A 21,666-nucleotide genomic window follows, 5' to 3' on the forward strand; every position below is an offset into this window, starting at 1 on the left:
CAATGGTAAAGCAGCCTAGTTGCAATGATGTGCAAAGATTAAATACACTATAGTATCTGTATCATGTCAAGACTGACTTTTAGCCTCACTGAAAACTGAGATGATGATGACATCTATAGGGATGAAAGCCAAATGGCCAGTAGGTCTCAGGGTAATTGAACTTCATTTTGCAATAAATGAACTGGAAGCAGATTTCAGTTGAATGCCCAGTGGATGAGGAGTGTGTAATGGGATTAAGAAGAGGTAATTTTCCACTGTGATTTTCAAAAGTATTGGCATAGGAGATTACTGCCTCGTTAGCAAGTTTCAACTGGTTTTGTGTGACTGAAAGGAAGTGATACTGAAAGGAGCATGGATTATATACTATAGGGGTACTTCAGAGTTATCCTTTTGGGAATACTTTGAAACAAATTCTTAAATGTTATTAATATGATAAAAAAGCTGTAAGAAATACAGAAGCTGTTGATTGATTGCATTGAGAACTGATTTATTTTGCAAAGGACACCATAAAGATATTCTGTCTTGGTTCCATTTTCACTAGTAACTTCCCCAATGTATGTAATGTGATGTCATTAGTTATCCTTCTGTGGGTGATGAGACCTGGTTAAGCAGAGGGTAGGTAACGTTAAAAGAGCAACTAGAATGGCTGTTATCTGCAGACAGCAGACTTGAGCAAGTCCTTGTTTTCTTTATTGAAGGCAAAATGAAAAAGCAGCTTGCACATTCAGTATGTTGATACTGAAGGCAGAGACCCTGCAGCGTGAGTGAGATAAAATCAGGAAGAAACTGTTTTTAAAAAATGGAGTGATGCAGGGCTGAAACTGAGAGTTTGTAATGGAGATGTGCAGTTTGGCCTTACAGGATATAGTGGGAATCTGTAGGTAAGAATGATTGCATGATAACTGAGACAGCGGGAAACATAACCTTAAAGTAACCTATGTCATAGGGTAGATGGGGTTAGGTTTTTATAGTAGGTAATAAACAGAAGCTATTGTGATTGTATGTGGTACTTAGGTAAAGTTTCTGTGTGCTTGCTGCCTGTGTTCCAAAACTGTCAGTGGCAACTGATAGAATTGCTTGTCCCTTTTTCAAAGAAACCTCTTATACAGCAGTCCTCTGCAGGACAGTGATGGCCCTATGCAAAATACATCAATAAGAAATGCCAATATGGGAAGAGGACTACAGAAGAGAAGGCAAAAATAAGGCAACAAGCTGTCACTAGACTTCCTGGTAATTTAGAACTTTATGTTCTGAAACAGGATGTAGTGAAAAAACTAGAAATTATTTGCTTTGCTTCCACTGTGTAAGTTGTCTTTGCAGAATTTAGAATTTACTGTTTTTTTATATTTTCAGCCAAGAAGCACAGTGCCATGCAAAGTCAGCCACTGAAGAATCAGCCTGTGTAAATATTTAGTACAATGATATATGAAACATTTGCTAATTATCTCATTTATGGATACTAAACAAACCTTTCACATTGTCCTTTAGGTTCCTGATGTCATCAGCAGCATAAGACAAATCTCCAAGGCAGCACTGAAAGAAGATGCCAAGCCAAGTAAGGATAGTGAAGATGCCTTCTATGACTCTCAAAAATTTGAGGTCTTGTACTGTGGAAAGGTAACAGTGGCTCACAAGAAAGCTCCCTCCACACTAATAGATGATTGCATTGAGAAATTCAGCCTTCATGAACGCCAGCGTCTGAAACTCCTAAATGAGCAGCGGAATAATGAGTCAAGTTTGGATTTACCCTTGTGTGAAGGAAATACGCCAACTTCTCCATTAGAGAGCCCGTTTGAGGAGCTGGAGAGCCCAAATAACACTACAGGGCATGCTGCAATGTTTACAATTGGCAGCCAGACCAACTTGACCAACCTGGCCAGCACTCGTGGCTCCTTTCCAGAGCGAATTTTAGAGGACTCTGGCTTTGATGAGCAGCAAGAGTTTCGCTCCCGGTGCAGCAGCGTCACTGCAGTTATGCAAAGAAAGGTTCATGACACCAACATGAAAATACAGTCACGCAGAAGACATGCAAGTGCACCCAGTCATGTTCAGCCTTCTGATTCTGAGAAGAACAGGACAATGTTGTTCCAGGTGTGTAATGGGATAAGCAATTTCATGTAGGTTTTGCTGGGTATCTTCCCCTGTGCAGTTTGAAGCTGAGACAAGGTTTGCAAATTGAGTAAAATGGATGGAGTATGGTTTTGTGGCTTGTCATAATTATTGATTTATCTGTTCAGAAATGATTGGGACACAAGTAGCTGAACTTTCTTAAGGAAGTAATCCCAACCCATTGAGCTCATTTTAAGAAAAAAGAATTACTTACAGAGTAATTACTTACAGGAACAGAGTTTCTAGGTAAATAATTATTTTCTATGCATTTCTGGTGAGATCTAGGACCTAGCTGAAAAAAAAAGTGAGTATTCCTTCATAAAAAGAATCAAGACTTTCATCTGAACAAACCTTTTATGTGCAATTAAAAAGAAGCTCACAGTGTCACATATGACTTTCACAGCCTTATACTTGAGACAGCCCCTTTATGATGATTTGTATTATTGTTCAGCTTGGCTTTCCCAAATGAGTACTTAAATGTCTCTGCACTGAAGGCTTCTTCCTTCAGACCTCAGGGTTATTTCTTCTCCTGCCTGAAGTGCATTTGACATCTTTGGAGCTTGTATTGAGAAAAGAAAAGGGCTTTTAAAGGAAGTGACCCATAAAAGAAAAGATCTTTGGACCTTAAAATTGCAGGGAGCTAAATGCTTGGGTTTTGTCTTTGCATTTGCCTTAAAGATCATTCTTGCCTTGTATTCTTTTGGAGAAATGCTAACTGAAGTGAAAATGCATTGCCCTTTAGAAAGCCACAGCTATCACTACAAATGAAAAGTATTTAGCTGAAAAAACTCCCTGAGGTCTATGGAATAAGTTACATATACTTGAGAAATAATTTGCAGAAGCTTGCTCCAGAACCTCTTCTTTCTCATATGGAATTACTACAGAAACAAAAAGTATCATTCTGCCCCTGTACACTGTACTGGTTAGGCTGCACTTTGAGTACTGTGTCCAGTTCTGGGCCCCTCAGTTTAGGAAGGGTGTTGACTTGCTGGAACGTGTCCAGAGAAGGGCAACAAAGTTGGTGAGGGGTTTGGAACACAAGCCTTATGAGGAGAGGCTGAGGGAGCTGGGGTTGCTTAGCCTGGAGGAGACTCAGGGGTGACCTTATTGCTCTCTACAACTACCTTAAGGCAGATTGTAGACAGGCAGAGGTTGGTCTCTTCTCCCAGGCAGCCTGTACCAGAACAAGAGGACACAGTCTCAGGCTGCGCCAGGGGAGGTTTAGGCTGGAGGTTAGGAGGAAGTTTTACACAGAGAGAGTGATTGCCCATTGGAATGGGCTGCCTGGGGAGGTGGTGGAGTCGCTGGAGGTGTTCAGGACAAGGCTTGACAGGATGCTTGGTTCCACGGTTTAGTTGATTGGGTGATGTTGGATGATAGGTTGGATGCAATGATCTTGAAGGTCTCTTCCAACCTGGTTTATTCTATTCTATTCTATTCTATCACCTTATGATCAACAGTTTTTCAGCTGATCTATGGTATAGTTGAAAAAAAGTGAAATCTTCAAATTCTGTTTTTTTTTTAATTTCAGCTTTCACTTTAGTCACATTGTTTACTGAAGGTTTTGGTGTTGTCTGTCAAATACATGATTTTTGTACCAAAATAACTCGAAAAGAAAAGGGAGAGGGGACATAAATTAAGCTGTCTTTTTTTCCACAAGTATTTTTCCTATTCAACTCAGCATATTGTTCTTGCTGAAATATTCTTACTCAACATAGATTGAATTATGGCATCGTTGTTCCTGCTGAGTAAGCTGTTGTACTGAAGGTACTCTGTTTGAACAAGACAGAGTTATATTGTGACATTTTTGTTGCTGCTAATATTGTGCCTCCAAGACACTTATAAACTAGGCTTCATTTTCTTCTCCTCCCATCACCCCACGCCCCCTAGGTTGGAAGGTTTGAAGTTAACCTTATCAGTCCGGACACCAAATCTGTTGTGCTTGAAAAGAATTTTAAAGATATCTCCTCATGTTCTCAGGTAAGCATTAATATGAAGCAACATGTAGGTCATCAGGTAAAAAAGAACTTATTTGTTCTTCAGCCAGATTGCTCTACTGGTCTACAGACAGCAGGAAAAAAAAAAAAAGAAAAAAAGAATTCTTCAGCATTCTGTGCAGTTTTGCTTTATTCAGTCTCATAGGCCATTTATTAATGGTTTACCCTAGTGGAAATTAATCCTGGATGAAAATAAATTGCTCATTTACCTCACTGACTCCTTAACTTGAAAGAGGAGAGGAGGAATTTTGAGTGATTGTGGCTAATGTGTACATAGATCCTGCATGAAGTTTGACGCATCAGCTTCTTTGGGGAGTACAGCTAATTAAATTCGATATTAAACAGCTATTGTTTCATGAATGTTTGCAGCAGACTTGAAGTACTTATTTGTCCTTACAAGAGTGAGAGCTGTTATTCAGATTGTGACTTTCGCTCATCTGGTAGCAGTTTCAAGTAGATGCTGCAGAAAAGTAATGCAATGTGATTCTCAAAGGGCTTAAGTACAGAAAAGATGAGCTCAAAATCATCAGTCCAAGCTGTGGTAGTGGCAACTTCAATCACTGGTCAGAACACAAAGTATAAACTCTAATGCTTTGGGAGAGAATTGGATATACTTTTGGAAGTAGCTTAATCTCTGTTTAGGGTGCTGAGTGTGCTGTTTCTGGGCAGCTAAGCTCCTGAAAGCATCTGGAATGAAATGAGGAGAGCATCAAATCAGGCCTCCAGAAAAGCAGCAGTGATTTCTGTCTGTGTTATTTCGTCTGAAGAATGTGGCAATAGTCAAACTTAGCTATGTCCAGTAATAAATAAATACATTTATTTAGTTAACAAAGTTAGATGCCAGGGCTGAGGGATTCACCTTTCCATCTTGCTGTTGTGCAGCACCTCTTATTTCAGGCACTTTTTGTTTCAAGGTTTATTTTATTACCTTCTCTCATTTGTCATGGATATGCCTCTCTGTGGACCTCCTTCAACAATGCTATTCTAATTTAAAGTACGATTCCTGACATGCTCTAAACCTGTATTTCACCCATAAGGTCTTTCATTTTCATGCTAATAACAAATCTGCGCTTGCATGACTGTGCTACCAACGTTAATACAAATTAAGAAGTGGTCATTGCTTGTAACACAAGTGGAGACTTGAGCTACCAACTAAAGGTCCAGATGCTTAAACAGACTCTGCTTTTTAACTGCTATTTGTATTGCTCTTGGTAGAGGAAAAAAAGCAAGTGCAAATATAGAATGGAACAGTAATACCAAACAACGCTGTATTAATAGCTTTATAATACATAGATATCAAAGAAAGTCTTAAAGCAATGGTTCTGGAGTCTTCTGCTTTGTGGGTGTACTGAGCTAAATAAAAGTGAGGTCAAGTTTTTCACTTCACCTCTTCACTTTCATTTAGGGCAAATCTTTTGTTATTTTGCTTGCTTGAATAATTCAAACAGGCGCTAGCAGTACTGTAGGAGTTTTGATTTGGCTTTGTGTAATTTTTAATGCAAAACATCTACTTTGGAGAAGTTGGGGGGTGTTATATATTCAATAGAAATCAAACATTAATTTGTTCAAGACTAAGGATTTGGTTGCATAAACCTCATCAGTACTTCTTTCAAGAGCTCAGTGCTAGCCAGAGGGCTTTCTCTGTTATGAATTTATAGGGTGGTGATTTACTGCATATTGTGAGACTGCAGCTTAGAAATGTTTGTTCTTCCAAGCTTTACAAACAATGAAAGGGAGACATTCTCTTCAGCTTACCTTCTGGATTCTTTTAGCCTGGTCTAGTAAAACTTCTTATTCTGTAGGTTAAGCACCATTGATCTGCTGCTTTTAATTTATTATCCGTGCTCCATATAATTGTCAGAGCAGCAAATACAATTGATGATTGACACCTGTGTGTGCAGATTAGAACCCAGAACAACAGAAAACTTTCATGTCCAGTCACTCTCTTAAAAAAATGTGATGAAAGTTCTGGCAATTGAGGAACACAATGTACTATTTACACTTCATTGGTGCATTCACAAGTCTATGGGGCCAGATGGCATACACCTGAGAGTACTGAGTGAGCTGGCAGAAGTGCTCACCAAGCCACTTTCCACCATATATCAGCAGCCCTGGGTAACCAGGGAGGTCCCAGCTGACTGGAAATTGGCAAATGTGATTTCCATCTATGAGAAGGGCTAGAAGGAGGACCTCAGGAAACTACAGACCTGTCAATGTGTCCTTCATGCCAGGGAAGGTCATGGAGCAAGTCATCTTGAGTGTCGTGATGCAGCATGTGCAGGGCAACCAGGTGATCAGGCCCAGTCAACATGGGTTCATGAAAGGCAGGTCCTGCTGAATGGGCCTGATCTCCTTCCTATGACAAGGAAGTGGATGAGGGAAAGGCTCTGGATTCTGTTTACCTGGTCTTTAATACAGTACTTAACACTATCTCCCACAGCACCCTCCTGGAGAGCATGGCTGCTCATGGCTTGGATGGGTTGACACTTAACTGGGTAAAAAACTGCCTGGATGCCCAGACCCAAAAAGTGGTGGTGAATGGAGTTAAATCCCTTTGGTGGCTGGTCACAAGTGGTGTTCCCTTGGGCTCAGTTTTGGCTCCAGTCTTGCTTAATGTTTTTATCAATGGATAAAGATATCTGGATGAGGGAACTGAGTGCTGCTTCAGTGAGTTTGCAGATGACATCAAATTGGGTGAGGGTGTTGGTTTGCTTGAAAGTAGGAAGACTGCAAAAGGATCTGGACAGGCTGGATTGATAGGCTGAGGTCATGTATATGACGTTTAACAAAGCCAAGTGCTGCGTCCTGTGCTTGGGTCACAACAGCCCCATGCAACACTACAGGCTTGGGGCGGAGTGGCTGGAAAACTGCCTGGCAGAAAAGGTCCTACATGTGCTGGTTGACAGCCAGCTGAACATGAGCCAGCAGTGTGCTCAGGTGGCCAAGAAGGCCAACAGCATCCTGGCTTGTATCAGCAATAGTGTGGCCAGCAGGGTTATGAAAGTGATTGTGCCTCTTGTACTTAGTACTGGTGAGGCTGCACTTTGAGTATTGTGTTCAGTTTTGGGCTTACCTGAAAGGAGGATTTAGTAAGGTAGGTACTGGTCTCTTCTCCCTAGTATCAGGCAATAGGACCTCCCCTGAAGTTGCACCAGGGAAGATTCAGATTGGTTATTAGGAAAAATTTCATTCCTGAAAGGATGGTCAGGCATTGGAGTAGGCTGCCCAGGGAGATGGTGGAAGCACCGTGCCTGGAAGTGTTCAAAGGATATGTAGACATGGCACTTCAGGACATGGTTTAATGGCCATTGTGTTGTTAAGTCGATGGTTGGACTTGATGATCTTAGAGGTCTTTTCCAACCAAAATGATTCTTTGATTTTAAGATGTCTATTTCCCCCACAAGTATTCTCCTGTAGAGACTGAGAAATCAGACAGCAGTAGACTTGTTCAGGCACCATCAGCAGAGAGGGAACTGGCATCTCACCTAACCACCTTCAGTAAATATGGTTTTCTCACAAAAGGCAGGATAATGCTTCACTGTGATGCAGATCAGCATATGTGTAAACCATCACACTCTGTTCTTTATATGCTTTTGAAGACTTCACATCACAGGAAAATGAGTTCAGTTAAGTAAGGATTAGTGTGAACGATGATAAACTAATGTACCATCTTACACACCCTCTACACATTTCTTATGTTTTATTTAAGTAGCATGACTGTAACTTGGGGAATTTTGTTTTTAAAAACTACAGCATGTAGTGACAATATGTTCTGTCTGTCACGTACTGCATTACCAGTTTTGTCTGGAGTGTTTGCTGCAGTGACAAACAAGTTGTTTTGCCACCTCCTCTCTTCTACGATATAGATGTTTTCTTTGGAGATGGATCCAAGCAACCAAGTTCTGCTTTCTTTTCTGTTTGAACTTGAAGGATTAGGCTTTCATTTGGAAAAAAACTACTATTATCATACTCAGATGATAAAAACATTGGCAAAAGCTTTAACAATAGTGAGTCATGTTCCATGAATTGAGACTGGGAATGTAGTGCTGCTTAGGAAGCAGCTCTCTTTGATCTTCTCAGTGCTGTTTTTAGCAAGGCAACGTTCCCTGTCAAGCAGTTAGACTAGGATCTTGAAAGAAAACATCATTAGTAACGTGTAGTAAGTCTTGAAATTTCTGGTATGTAACTGAGTCTCAAAGAATTTGTTTACAAATTTGGTTGGAATTTTACATGTCACCACTTATTCCCTGCTCTCTTTGGTGTGGTCTCAACTTGTATTACAGAAAAGCAAAGGTCTGTTGCTACTTTGCTGCTCCAGTCCCATGTTTTAAGTGTGGACTAATAATTATCAAGCTTTTGCTGCAGAGGCAATACCAAATACAACCTAAGACTCTTCAGTTCACTTCCCTGAAAATCCATTTTTCCTAATGGAAGAAATTCAGATCCAGGTCTACTTGTGTATAAATTTTGATTGTGTAAAGGGTTTTATGTAACTCTTAAATGTATAAATCAATTTAAATGATAACTTCTGTAGTTATAAAATAGGTGATTAAGGGTATGCATTTAGTGTTTCTCAAATTTTTATATTGCCATGTATTGAAGCCAGGGAACTAGTTTTTAGGATCACTTTGGAAGCAAAACCTGTTTATAAAATAGTCTACTAATGCTGGTTTTAAACTCTCTCAGGGTATAAAACATGTTGATCACTTCGGTTTCATTTGCCGGGAATCTGTTGACTCTGGATTAAGCCAGTATGTTTGCTATGTGTTCCAGTGTGCAAGTGAATCTCTGGTGAGTATGTATTGGTGATCCTAATCTTGTCGTAGGAGGATGTCTGTGGCATTTCCTAAACCATTGGAGTCTTTGTTATTCTGCTGTGTTAGCTGAGTCTCAGTGGTTACATCTTCCCTGGTATGAGACCTCAGCTGTGAATATGAAAACATGCAATAAGGAATGCATACAGTCTGTTCATACATATCTGTATCCTGCTACTCTGCTGGTGCATATATCAATATGCAGACTGTGAGCATATTTAGGCTCTGTATTTCCTTGTAATTTAGCATTTCTAAATGTTGAGGCACTTGGTTCCTCCTTGAACGTGTAATTAAAATCTGTTGAATCAGTAGCAAAGCTAAGCTGATGATGAGGCATTTATAATGATGATAAAACCCAAACACACTTTTCAAAGTAGGATTTAAACTACTATCTGATCCTGCATGTGGCTTTAGTACTTGCTGTAGTCTGTGTTGTTCCTCAGGAGAATAGCAACATCTGATTACAGAAGAAAAAAACTGTAACTTGTGGATATGTGTCACTATAAAAAACTCCAGTGGACGTTTGTTCAAGTATGTATTGATCAATAGAAGTTTCAGATGCCACTGATTTTACTGATACAGGTAGTGTAATAACATGAGACACATGCAGGAAATAATTTTGGCTACTGTGTTTTTATTTTAAAGCTCTGACAGGTGAAAAAAGACGTTGGTGTCTGTTCCAAAACATATTTCTTCCTGGTGACTCTTCTGACAGCTGCTACACCATTCAGTTAAACTTAAAAATCATGCTTTTAGCCAGCTGAAAATGTTGTTTGTTAATCTATTGACTAGCTTGAGAGTGAATAGATTCAGGGGGATGGAACTGCAAACTGCCCTAGATGTACCGTGGTAGCTGAGGCTGCACTTTTATCAAAATGGAAGCTTGTTATCTTTATATTAACAGAAAATGTTACATCTAACCTATTGATAAATCAGACCATGCATAATTCAGAGATTTGAGATGTGTTATATGAAGAAAACACATACTATGAACCTCTACGTGTTTTTGTACTGAGATGTGTGGGTCTGCCCACATTGCAGTAGGATACAAACATGCATTCACTTGGCAGTGCAGAGCTGTAAAACATAATGCTTCCTGAATTCTGTGCTGCCAGGCAGGCAATGTTAGTAGGCTTATGTCTATTTGCTCTAAACCTAGCTGCAGTCTGTACTACAGTTCTCATGTTTTTACTGTAGTCATAATCCATATGCTTAGCACTCTTCTGTGGATCTTCCATTTAGAGGCATTGCTGCCAACTTAAAAAAATTATCAGTCTGTACTGCATGACAATTGCTGTTCAATGTCTTGCTTTATTATTAAGGAGAGAGAGTACACAGAAATTACTGGTAGTGCTTAAAACTGTGGCTTTCAAAAACAAAACACCACCCCCACCCCAAACAAACAAACAAACAAGATGAAAAACCTCACCCAAACCAACCAACCAAAAGAAACCCCCCCAAACCTTAAAATACCAAAACCCTAAACATACTGGGACACAAACTAATTCAAATGTCCATATTCAGGTGCCTTCCCTACCCCCTGCCCCCCCCCCCAAAAAGTTACAGACCCTCAAAAAAGTCAGTGTTAGACTGCATGATTTTGGTCTCAAATATATCTGCTTTATTCCTTCTGATTATAAAAAAAGCAAGAGGTAAGAGCAAGGACCTGATTCTGAAGCAGAATACTGGTTTCTTTCCTAAGATTGTCGCCTTGCCATTGTCTCCTTTCCATGTTAATGCAACAACTCAAGTAAACAGCCCTTAATAAGCATTGTATTACCCTATAATGCAGAAAGGGGAACTCAGAGTGCTTTGTATCTGAGGTCTGGGAGTGTATTTGAATGTGTGGAGCAACACTGTCACCTTGACCTTTCTTACAGAGAAGCTGAGCCTTTCCATTGCTGGTGTGTGGGAACATAACACTCATGTATTTATGGCAGTGACAGAGGAAAGGTCAGAGCACAGTCAAGGCAGGCTGGTACTTAAAGATAAGTTGGTGATTATAATGAAGCTGGTAGAGAGTCTAGTAGCCTGTAGAAAAGTGAACTGCTGTGGGAAGTTCCTGTCTGACAGCAGGACGGGTCTGTGGGGTTTTGTGTCAATATAGTACAGTGGTGGGAGGAAAATTATTGAGAGAGCATGTGCAGTTTACAGGAGAAACTTGAAGCTAAAGAATAAGAAAATAATGCTTTTTATTTAGCCAGCATATGTTCAAGCCAACAATTCCCACTTGCTGCTGCTTAAAACAGTGGCTGCCTGCCCAGTAAGCTCAAGTAGCTGCAGTTAGATACTCAAAATTACACTGCCTGGCTGAACTTGAAGATGATGCACACAGAGGAAAGGCAGAAAGCTGGGAATACAACCTTGACCTATTTAGAAGATAGCAACAAGTGGGGGTTTGATTGTAGGGCACCAGTCTATAATGTGATTTATGAGTCTAATTTGATATATATGGCATGCATTTTTGTTTACATACTGGTTTTTCCTCTTTTCTCTGTAGGTTGATGAGGTAATGCTCACCCTGAAACAAGCTTTTAGCACAGCTGCAGCACTGCAAAATGCCAAGACGCAGATTAAACTGTGCGAGGCCTGCCCAATGCATTCATTGCACAAACTTTGTGAAAGAATTGAAGGTAGCACCTATTTTCTGTTTATGTTTTCTGATTATTCTAGAAGAATTTTATGTGTGTTAACCACACACTTGCAACTGAAACAGTGTAAGAAATGAGGAGAAAGTATCCCAATATGCAGTTCATACCATCACTTTGCACTCTGTAATCAAGTGGAGGTGATAGCAGTAACGGTATTGTCACTGAATATAGTATAGCTGCTGTTATAAATCCATAATCTTTCATTGTCATATCTTTCTTAACTGTTAAGCAGAGCAGAAACCCCCACCAGTTCCCCTTCTACTTCTTGTTTCATGCATACTTTCAAAACGGATCATAAAAAGACAGTCATGCTCAAAAAGGGTCTGTCTTTGCTTTTCATTCTTTTGTGTGGGGGGTTATTTTTCTTTTATTTGCAGGTCAAAGGAGGTTCTCCTCCCCCTCTGCTTTGCCCTGGTGAGACCACTTATGGAGTATTGTGTCCAGTTCTGGTCTCCCCATTTCAAGAGGGACAGGGATATACTAGAGTATCCAACGCAGGGCTGCGAAGATCATTAAGGGACTGAAACATTTGTCTTACAAAGAAAGGCTGAGAGACCTGGGGCTGTTTGGTCTAGATAAGAGAAAACTGAGAGGGGAACTTACTAGTGTTTGTAAATATCTGAAGGGTGGGTGTCAAGAAGGTACTAGACTCTTTTTAGTGGTGTCCTGTGATAGGACAAGGGACAAGGACAAGGATGCAAAGTAGAACACAGGAAGTTCCATTTCAACCTGAGGAAAAACTTCTTTACTGTAAGGATGACAGAGCACTGGAGCAGGCTCCCCAGAAAGGTTGTGGAATTTTCTCCTGTACAGACTTTCAAGACCTATCTGGATGAATTTCTGTGTTTCCTACCCTAGGTGACCCTGCTTTGGCAGGGGGCTTACTCTCGGTGATCCTCAGAGGTCCTTTCCGACTCCTGCTATTCTATGATTCTGTGATTCTTTGTGTTTATTCTCTCACACACTTCAAAACCTAGTTCTGTTGTGGAGAAATAAATTATTATGTTAGGAGATTAGTATCTGATAAAGAAAGTTAAGACAGCTACTTGGCTTCAAATATGAATAGATGAAGCTTTATAGTTTCTCTGAAAGTGAGGTATGCTGGATCCTGTGCAGAGTATCTTATAAGACAGCATTTAAAATAAATATTTATTAGCAGGGTGCTGTTTTTACAGTCATTCTGCTATGTTTCCATGCAAAGTGTTGTATGCAGAAAAAGCAAGCATGTTGCAGCAGTACTTTTGCATCTGCTGGTCTGGTAATATTGGTGCTGGTAATTACCAGTTCTCTCATTCATTCAAAGTCACCAACCTCCCTCTGGTGGATGAAAACCAAAGTATAAACTCTTAGGGGTGTGAGATTCTGCTAGGTTGTGATTAGTATTGTCTGGGTTTAAAAACAGATATTTGTAAGTGAAAAAGCATAACTGGGAAAGTCTTCTGTAAATTAAAATTACAGAAGCTGCTGTATAAGGCACTATAAGTATCTTGAACACAGATACTTTCAGAGCCTGGGTTAAGTGTCCAGTATCAAAATGTCTTCTAGGGAAGCAGCTTGAGTACCATAATAGGGGTTTCATAAATCTTGTACATAGTGACAGAAAGACTTAGTGTTCTTTTATTTTCTATCTGGTTTCTATCTGTCTGGGGTTTTTTAGAGTCTAGAAGTTATCATAATCAAACCAGCTTTGTGACTTTGGAATAATCATTATCTGTTCGGATGGAATTTTCTGTGAATGATACCTACCTTGGATGGAAAAAACATATATCTTCATCTGATGTGGGATTTTTTTTCCCCCCACATTTTTGTAGCTTCCTGGAACAAGTTCTGTGAGCAAATGTGTGATTTATCAAGCATTAAAAATTCTTTCCTTTATTGTGACAGCTTTTCTGCTCTTCTTGATTCCAAAAGTGTCTTCAGTTCTCTGATACGACCTGTACCATACCATTTCCTTATGTAGGAATGGATCTATATTTTCAATTAAAACCATCTGAAAACTTCGGAGTATATTGTTCATTCAGTATCTCTCCAGGTATATCACTGCTCTGTTCCTCTTTCTCCTTTCCCATGCAGTTGTCAGGCTTCCAGTAATCTTTTGGTACTGGGACAGAAAACATCAGTGGGGTAGGGTGCCCAACAGTTTTTACAGGAGCCATCCACTTAGCTGCAGCTACTTCTGTTTTTACCGCTAAAGAAAGGAGACAAAGCCACGGGCTTTAGCAAAACCTGAAGTGTCTTTTATCATACATACTGCAGATACACAACTGCTGTGCTTTACATTTGTATAAACTCAAATGCAGGCTTATATCTTCTAACTTTTTTTTTTTTTTTCCCAAAAAATATTTTGAGTGATCATTTGAGAATCTAAAAGCTTTAATGTTCCTTATTTTTTTCTCAGGACTCTATCCACCAAGAGCCAAACTTGTAATTCAGAGACATTTGTCATCACTAACTGATAATGAGCAAGCAGACATTTTTGAACGTGTTCAGGTAATATGTTAGAAGCTCTTCTTTCAAATTTGAAAAAGATGATGATAAATTGGACCAGGCATTTTTGCTTTTGATTGTTTCTTTTCTTATGTAATTGATCTAGAGCTTACTATTTTTCCACCAAACATCATCCATCCTAGCCTTATGTGCAATACACTGCTGTCAGGAAAGGGTTGTTTCTCAAGTCTGCTGAGATGGCTCTGTGTTCATACTCAGAGGACTTTTTTTTCCTGAGCAGACAATCTTAGAAAACAAAGTGTGTGGGTGTAAGGCTCCTTCCTCTCCTCAGCCTGTAACATTTTGCATATGGAAACTTTTGGTCTGCTTCGCTTAGGAGTATGAAGGCACACCAGCAGTAGTGCAATTTGACATACCAGTAGTACACTCTGCCATATTAGTGTGTTAACTTCAAAGAATGCATACATGTGGAAAGGAAAATAAGCAAACTGTGATTTAGAAGACAACTTTCTTTTCTATTACTAACAGAAAATGAAGCCTGACAGTGACCAGGAAGAAAATGAACTTGTGATCTTACACCTACGCCAACTCTGTGAAACAAAGCAGAAAACACACATTCACATTGGTGAAACACCATCGGTAAACTTAGTGTTTTGATATTCATCTCCTTCCTCTCACCCTCTTAAAATGCAGCCTTGACTATGAGTAGGACTGCTGCGAGATTTTACCAGGGATAGTTGAAGCTAGGTACTGTAAATAAGAGAGGATGGTGAAACAGAAGGTAATTTGATTTGATATTATAGTGGCATGGTTAGGGTTTTTAAGTTTGGAGGGCAGAAAGGGAGAGGTAAAAGCCAAATATTTTTAGGTCTGTGTTTCCTTACAGTGTAAGGATACTACATCTGTCCTTTTCCTTCCTCCCTGATCCTCCTTCCCAGGCTGTTCTTTCTACGGGGTATAGGGATTAAGAGGGCACTGATTTCAGTTTAAGCTATGAACTAAGCAAAGGAAATAGGTAACAGGTACCAATATTGTTAAAGTGATAAGATTTCAGAGGGTAGTCTTTAGAGATGGAATGTGCCTTTAACAGTGGGGATTTTTTCTGGCTTTGGTTTTTTTATTATTATTATTTTGGGAAGATTTTGTGTTTGGTTGGTTGTTTTTTAATTTATGGTGTATTTATAATAAAGGCAAGGGTATGTTGTTTATTATGTAACTTGGATTGTCTCTAGTCTTAGGATGTCTGCAATCTGAAAAAGAATTGTCAAAGTTGAACTGTGTCCTTGTTCATTTCAACAGACCGTTTCTAACAGTGTGATTCCAGAAAGTACCACAAGTGGTGGCAGGTTTAAACTTGACATTCTGAAAAACAAGGCCAAGAAATCCTTGACTAGCTCTCTGGAAAATATCTTCTCAAGGGTAAGATTAACAACTGATTGTCAGCAGCTCTTGCAGATATCCTTGACAGTAAAGACCTATCAGACTTTTTGTTTGTATTTGGCCTCAGCCTGATAAATACTTAATGGAGTGATATTCCTGTTCTGAAATCTGAGGGTTACAGCTGGGTCGATTGTGACTTAACTGTGCTAGAAACTTTGTGATAAGGCCACACAGAGGGGACAGAAAAGGCAACTTTCTGCATAATGAGCATTCATTTTAGACGGCAAGCGAGTTAGCTGATGTGTTGTTTCAGAGTTAAACAAGATCCCGTAAAGAGACCTGTTGTCTTTTCTCAAAAGTGTGAACAAATGTGCCTGCATAAACTGGAAGTCTTTTTGCTCCGAGAAGTAATGCCTTAGCTCTTATAGCTAAAATTGCATATAGTGGTTGCTAAGAATCTTTAGAAAGTAAATTCTGGTAAATATTCAGTAATTCAGTATCACTAAGGTTGGAAGAGACCTCAAAGATCATCGAGTCCAACCTGTCACTACTGCCCACTGCAGGCTTGAACTCACAACCTTCCCATTAAGGGTCTTATATGCTACCAACTGTCCAGAACAAAGCTGTCGTTTTGCAGGGGAAAAGAAGCAATAGACTTAAAAAAAAAAGAGTTTTCTTCATTTCAGTGTTGCTAGACAGATATGCTGTGGACCTGCAGTTAATTACTGGAGACCTCTTATATTTAAGAGCCTTTTAAAGAAGAAATATAAATTTCGAGTTTTGTTTAGTGCCCCTTGCTCAGTAGGGAGAGTCTTGAAAGCAGTGAAGAGGCATATAGAGGAGTATCTGAAGAATAGAATAGAACAGAATAAACCAGGTTGGAAGAGACCTTCAAGATCATCGCGTCCAACCTATCAGCCAATCCAACCCACCTAATCAACTAAACCATGGCACCAAGCACCCCATCAAGTCTCCTCCTGAACACCTCCAGTGATGGTGACTCCACTACCTCCCCAGGCAGCCCATTCCAATGGGCAATCAACTCTCTCTGTATAGAACTTCTTCCTAACATCCAGCCTAAACCTCCCCTGGTGCAGCCTGAGACTGTGTCCTCTTGTTCTGGTGCTGGCTGCCTGGGAGAAGAGACCAACATCCGCCTGTCTACAACCTCCCTTCAGGTAGTTGTAGAGAGCAATAAGGTCACCCCTGAGTCTCCTCTTCTCCAGGCTAAGCAACCCCAGCTCCTTCAGCCTCTCCTCATAGGGCTGGGTGCTGGGAATCCAGTATGTTATGGAGGAAGTATGAGGAGCTGTGAATACTGGATATCAAGATCTGAATATAATTTGCAGCAGTGAAATTAAGTTGCTTCTGCTAGTAATTTTAAAAAACACCATGTTAAATCAAGGCCAAAGCTGCACTTGTATGGACATGTCATAAATTAACCTATAAATTTAGGATGACATGGATATTCCCTATAAAGGAGCCAAAGTTTTATTTGCTAGGGAGAATCCTTAGTCTTAAGGTTAGGTGTGAATTTGATCCAGGACTGAAGCTAGCATTAAAACTCTCCTGATCAGGTCTGGCCTATGCTGCTTTACACACTAGATACTTGGTCTGGGGCAGGGGTGCGGGGAGGGGAAGAAAGAGAGAGCAAAACAGAGTGATGACAGTCAGAAGATCTGGATAGTTTCAGCAGTCTGGAATATCATCAAATGGTGACAGCTACAGTCATGCTTGCGCTGACTCTGATGTCTTTTCCACATCTAAGGGACATGTGACACGAACGTGATCTAGCTCTGACTGTGGGTCACTAACCCTGCAGTGGTTGTGGAACAGGCATACATCACTGGGAATAACCCAGTAAAGCAGCTTTACCATATATGGCCATACTAGCACTCTGGTCATGTTAAGGAAAAATAATTCAGATGAATGACACTGCTTAAGTTGAGGAATCTCTGAAGGGAAATTGCTTATGTATTGCTGGTTTATATGTGTGTGTGTGTGTATATGTATCTGTATGTACATACGTAGTATATTCCTTCTTACCAGAGTCACTGTGACATGCTGCCTGTTACGGTACAAGCATCCACACAATCTATGATTGAGTTCAAGAGATCTGTGCAACCAAGTCTGGATTAGAGCCATTTAAAGTTTGCTATTTATGAAGCAGATTTGCTGATATTAGGAAGGTTGTCTCATCTTTTAACTTGAAGCTGCAGTAGGTGAGGTACATCAGTATGTTGTAATGAACCATGATACAAACAGGTTTGGTCCTTGCAGATCCATTTAAAGGTTACACAATGAAAGGCTGAGAAAAACAATTTACAATGTTGCTCAACCGCTAATTATTGTCTATTACAAGTATCTCTATGGATTTGTTACATGCTTACATGTATTACACAGTGAATGTTTCAATAGTTCTTGTTCTTCACTGGTCTATTACAACAGGCCTAATGCATCATGGCTGAGTCCTAAAAGTATTTAGGCATCAAATACCTATCGGAGTAGTGGGCTTTACCCTCCTTAAGTCAGCTGCAAATCACATGGTACCAATTATGCATGACTTGTCTTTCTTTTAAAGTACATTTAGTAGCAAAGAGACCAGGAAGGAACTTCAGGTTTGTGTTTTGTTTTTTTTAACTTGTCATTCAGCATTTATTTATTTCTTTTTGTAAATACAATGATTTAAGTAAAGAGTAAAAGTGGGGGAGCGACTTATGCAGCCTCAATCTGAGCAGAATTAGAAATAAATATGTAGTAATTAGTTATCTGGGAGCACTGTAAATGGGTGGCTTCTTAACTAGATAAATAGCATTAAGTTATACTTTTAGCTCCTAGAAGTAGTAGCTACTTGCTACTCACTGTAGGAAAACATGCTGGGTTCTGTGCTGTGGCTTCACATAGTCCCAAAGGAATGTCAGTCTTTCACGTGTTTGTTTTTCTGGACTGATCTTACTTTTGTCAGGTTTGAACTGAAAACAGGGTGTGGTTTCCTAATGAGGTACCTCTGAAAAATAAATGTAACCTCTGTTTGACCTCATGAACAGATTTTTTTCCAGCCCATACTGCAATAATCTCTTCTGTTGTTGCTTGTTTGTTGTTTATTTGGGGTTTTTTTCTGAACCAAAAAGCCCTTCTTACAGTGCCAAAAGTGAACTTCCAAGTTATCCTTTGTTCTCATTTTATTGTGAGGGTTAGTGAAGAGATGCTTCAGGCAGAATATTCGTTGGTAATGAGCTTAAGTGGGATGAAGTACTTAAAGGACACTCTTTAAGTTTTGAAAGTAAGCCTTACTAGGACAAAAGTAGACTAAATAAGTGCTGCTGATGCGGACAAAACTTCCCTTGGAGTTGCAAGCATACCACGAGGATCTTTACCTATAGTTTTCCTAAAACCTAGACCATGTTTCTAGGTGCTGAAAGCAGCTTCAGCCATCCGAAGTGTTCAACAGCATGCATCACCAATGTTTCATGGGAGTTGAAAGCTAGAAATGGAGAGTAGGCAAAAGTGTTGTGGCTCCATTGCCTTTTCCTGTGAAACCAGGTGACTGTTAACAAGTTAAACAATTGTCAAAAAGTTCCACAACTGTTAACAAGTTTAGCAAAGATAATGCAAATTTATTTCAGGGTTATCTGCATTTGTGTGTGTTTGGTACTTTTTGGCTGTTGCACCCCAAGAACATTTTTTTCCCAGTTTTAGCAGTTCCACTACTTTTGCCCAGGTGGACTTAATTTTTCTGAAATGTCTAGATGTGGAATAGACTCTCTGAGATTGGAGTTTGTCAGGTTCTTGCATTAGCTGCAATGCATCCACAGTACTTAAGTCTGGAGCTTTTTGAACTTAACAGTTTAAGCCAGCTCAGCTGTTTTGCCTCAAACAAAATACTCAGTTGCTTCAGACAACAGAGCTGCAGGTTTAAAACTCCTGGGAGCAAGGAGGGAAAAGATAGAGATTTGCCAGCTAAAGGTGCCACTGCCTGTAAATTCCACTGCTTGCTCCCATGATCATGGTCTATGTCAAACATGTCACGTGCCTGAGCTGTCCTGTGTGCACCTGCACAGCTGTTGCCCTATTTGCTTAACCTTCAGAAAAAAGAGGAAAAAGACCAGATTACTTGCCTTTTTTTTTTTTTCCTGCAGGGAGCCAACAGAATGCGAGGGCGCCTGGGAAGCATGGACAGCTTTGAGCGCTGCAACAGCCTCGCTTTTGACAAAGTACGTAAGGAGCTTAGTTAAAATTGGCACATTTTCATGCACGGATGTTAATGAAGCGTAAATGTGGCACGCTGCTTTGATTTGAAGGAAGTAGCAGAAAGCACGTCAGTTTGCAAAACTTCAGTCAGAATTTCCACTGGGAGGCAGAGTGTGTAAGAAAGCTGACATATATGCTGACTTGAAGCTTCAGCTTTTATCTGTTGTTTGATTGCCAGTTCTTTTTTTCTACACTTCCCTTGCTTTTGCTAAAGCAGGGAATTTCTGGGCGGCTTCTGCCTTGTTTCACCGAAGCAATTTTTAAAGGTCATATCTCAGCAAAAGGAAATGCTCTGAAGGTGAAGATTCCTTTCTGTAAGTAATAGTTGGTTTAGGGAAGTAAGGTTTTTGTTGTTGTTGTTGGTTGTTTTTTAACCTGAAACCTGCTGTTGGGGATGCTGTATGGGGGTGAGCGAGCAGAACTCTGTTCACTTTCTTTTTATTTCCTGTTTTTAATGTTTTACCACTTGTGATGATTGGTTGCTGGTTTTCCCAGGAGGTGAAGATTCTGTTGGGGTTTTCCTGCTACAGTTACTCGTAAACTGGGTATGCAATAACAGCCTCTCTTCCAGGATATCGCTGTGACGGTGCAGGAAGTATGCTTGTGATATGTCGAGGAAACTGGCTAACAGCAGTTTCCCTAGTCTTTTCAATTCCTATGTTTTCCTGAAAGAGCCAGAACTCCGGTAGCTGGAATGCTGATCCCTGTGAGAGGATGCCTAGAGTAATTAGTATGTTGTTTGTGTTATGTAAATGTGTTTTTATTTCTCTCTCTTCTTTTTTTTTCTTTTAAGAAGGATGCTTGCTAGTTTGGATTAAATTATCAAAGGATGTCTGGCCTTGGTGATAATTAGCATACAATAGGCCAGACCAAGAGGCAGGAGAGGCTGTGGTGCCCCGATGTGGCGCATGGCGGATGGGGTTAGATGAGAGCTCTTGCGGGGCACAGAGCAGCAGGCCTCACTCCACCAGCACTTCCTTTCAGGACGCTTCACCAGGCGATTCCCCGCCAGCTACTCCTCCAGCGTCCCCCGTGTCCTCAGCCTGCCAGCCGTTTCCCGAGGAAGACTCAGACTCCCCTCAGTTCAGAAGGCGTGCACACACCTTCAGCCACCCCCCTTCCAGTGCCAGGCGGAGGATAACGTTCCAGAACGGGAGGTCCCAGAGTGTCCGGTCCCCACTGCTGCGGCAGAACTGCGTTGAGGCGACAAGGTGAGTCATGCTGTGTCCCACGCCTGCTCTATCCTGCAGTTTCAGTACATGAGCCTCACCCATGTTCTTTCTTATGGAAGCTGTCTCTGCACTGCTTCAGGATTTATTTAGTTAGTTAGTTTCAGCCTGTCTTCTCTGTCTCTGAATTGCTTGGTGCTTTGCTGTAACTGTACTAATCCCTGAATTAGTCATTCAGGGGAAGCATCAGTCCAGCAAATTGATCATCAGGTTGGATATTGGTACCAATCTATTTGTCAGCTCTGAGCTGAGGCTTTTTAGCAGGGTTGATAGTTAGGCCCTTTGGAGAAGAGGTACTCACCACTCTTCAGTGCAGATGGGTAACCTGATGATTTTATGCCAGGATGAAAAAGGCACTGACAGCTTCAAGTATCTGTCACTGTGTTAGCTAAAGCTCCCAGAGAGTATGTCCAGAGTTAAAACTGGTAAGGAGTCTCACAAATGAACTTAAGGATCAGATCCCTCCAGTGAACTACGAGGCATGTGTTTTCCCTGTTTACCTTTCCCTAGAGCATCCCTCTGTAGCTTCTTTCCCTTTCTCTGTAGAGACTCTCCAGCTATTAAGAAGTGGAACGCTGTTCCTTCAGGAGTTCCTTCACTCACTCAGAGGAGGTCCTCACTATTGTGGGCCTCTGATAATACTTTCTCTGCCTCTGTCCTTGCTACCTGCAGTCCATGACAAAGTAAACTCCAAACCATTTACCAGAATCAGCTCCACATGAGTGGAATTTTTTCTGTTGGAAGAGCACTTTCTCCAAATTACTAATCTCTTTCAGTGCTTGGCTAC

At 40.5% G+C, this 21,666-nt stretch overlaps 1 protein-coding gene across 2 annotated transcripts in view; it reads left to right on the plus strand.

The window, feature by feature from the left end:
• Positions 1 to 21,666, plus strand: part of TBC1D4 (TBC1 domain family member 4) — a 114,959-nt gene that overhangs the window by 62,997 nt on the left and 30,296 nt on the right. For both annotated transcript variants that reach the window (XM_054163009.1, XM_054163010.1), the window contains exons 2-10: positions 1,489 to 2,091; positions 4,000 to 4,089; positions 8,793 to 8,897; positions 11,421 to 11,553; positions 13,970 to 14,061; positions 14,548 to 14,658; positions 15,319 to 15,438; positions 19,539 to 19,613; positions 20,635 to 20,861. In XM_054163009.1, coding sequence (XP_054018984.1) covers positions 1,489 to 2,091; positions 4,000 to 4,089; positions 8,793 to 8,897; positions 11,421 to 11,553; positions 13,970 to 14,061; positions 14,548 to 14,658; positions 15,319 to 15,438; positions 19,539 to 19,613; positions 20,635 to 20,861 — 1,556 coding nt within the window. The remainder of the gene's footprint in view (positions 1 to 1,488; positions 2,092 to 3,999; positions 4,090 to 8,792; positions 8,898 to 11,420; positions 11,554 to 13,969; positions 14,062 to 14,547; positions 14,659 to 15,318; positions 15,439 to 19,538; positions 19,614 to 20,634; positions 20,862 to 21,666) is intronic.

Source organism: Dryobates pubescens, chromosome 7, assembly GCF_014839835.1.
Source record: "Dryobates pubescens isolate bDryPub1 chromosome 7, bDryPub1.pri, whole genome shotgun sequence".
NCBI lineage: Eukaryota > Metazoa > Chordata > Aves > Piciformes > Picidae > Dryobates > Dryobates pubescens.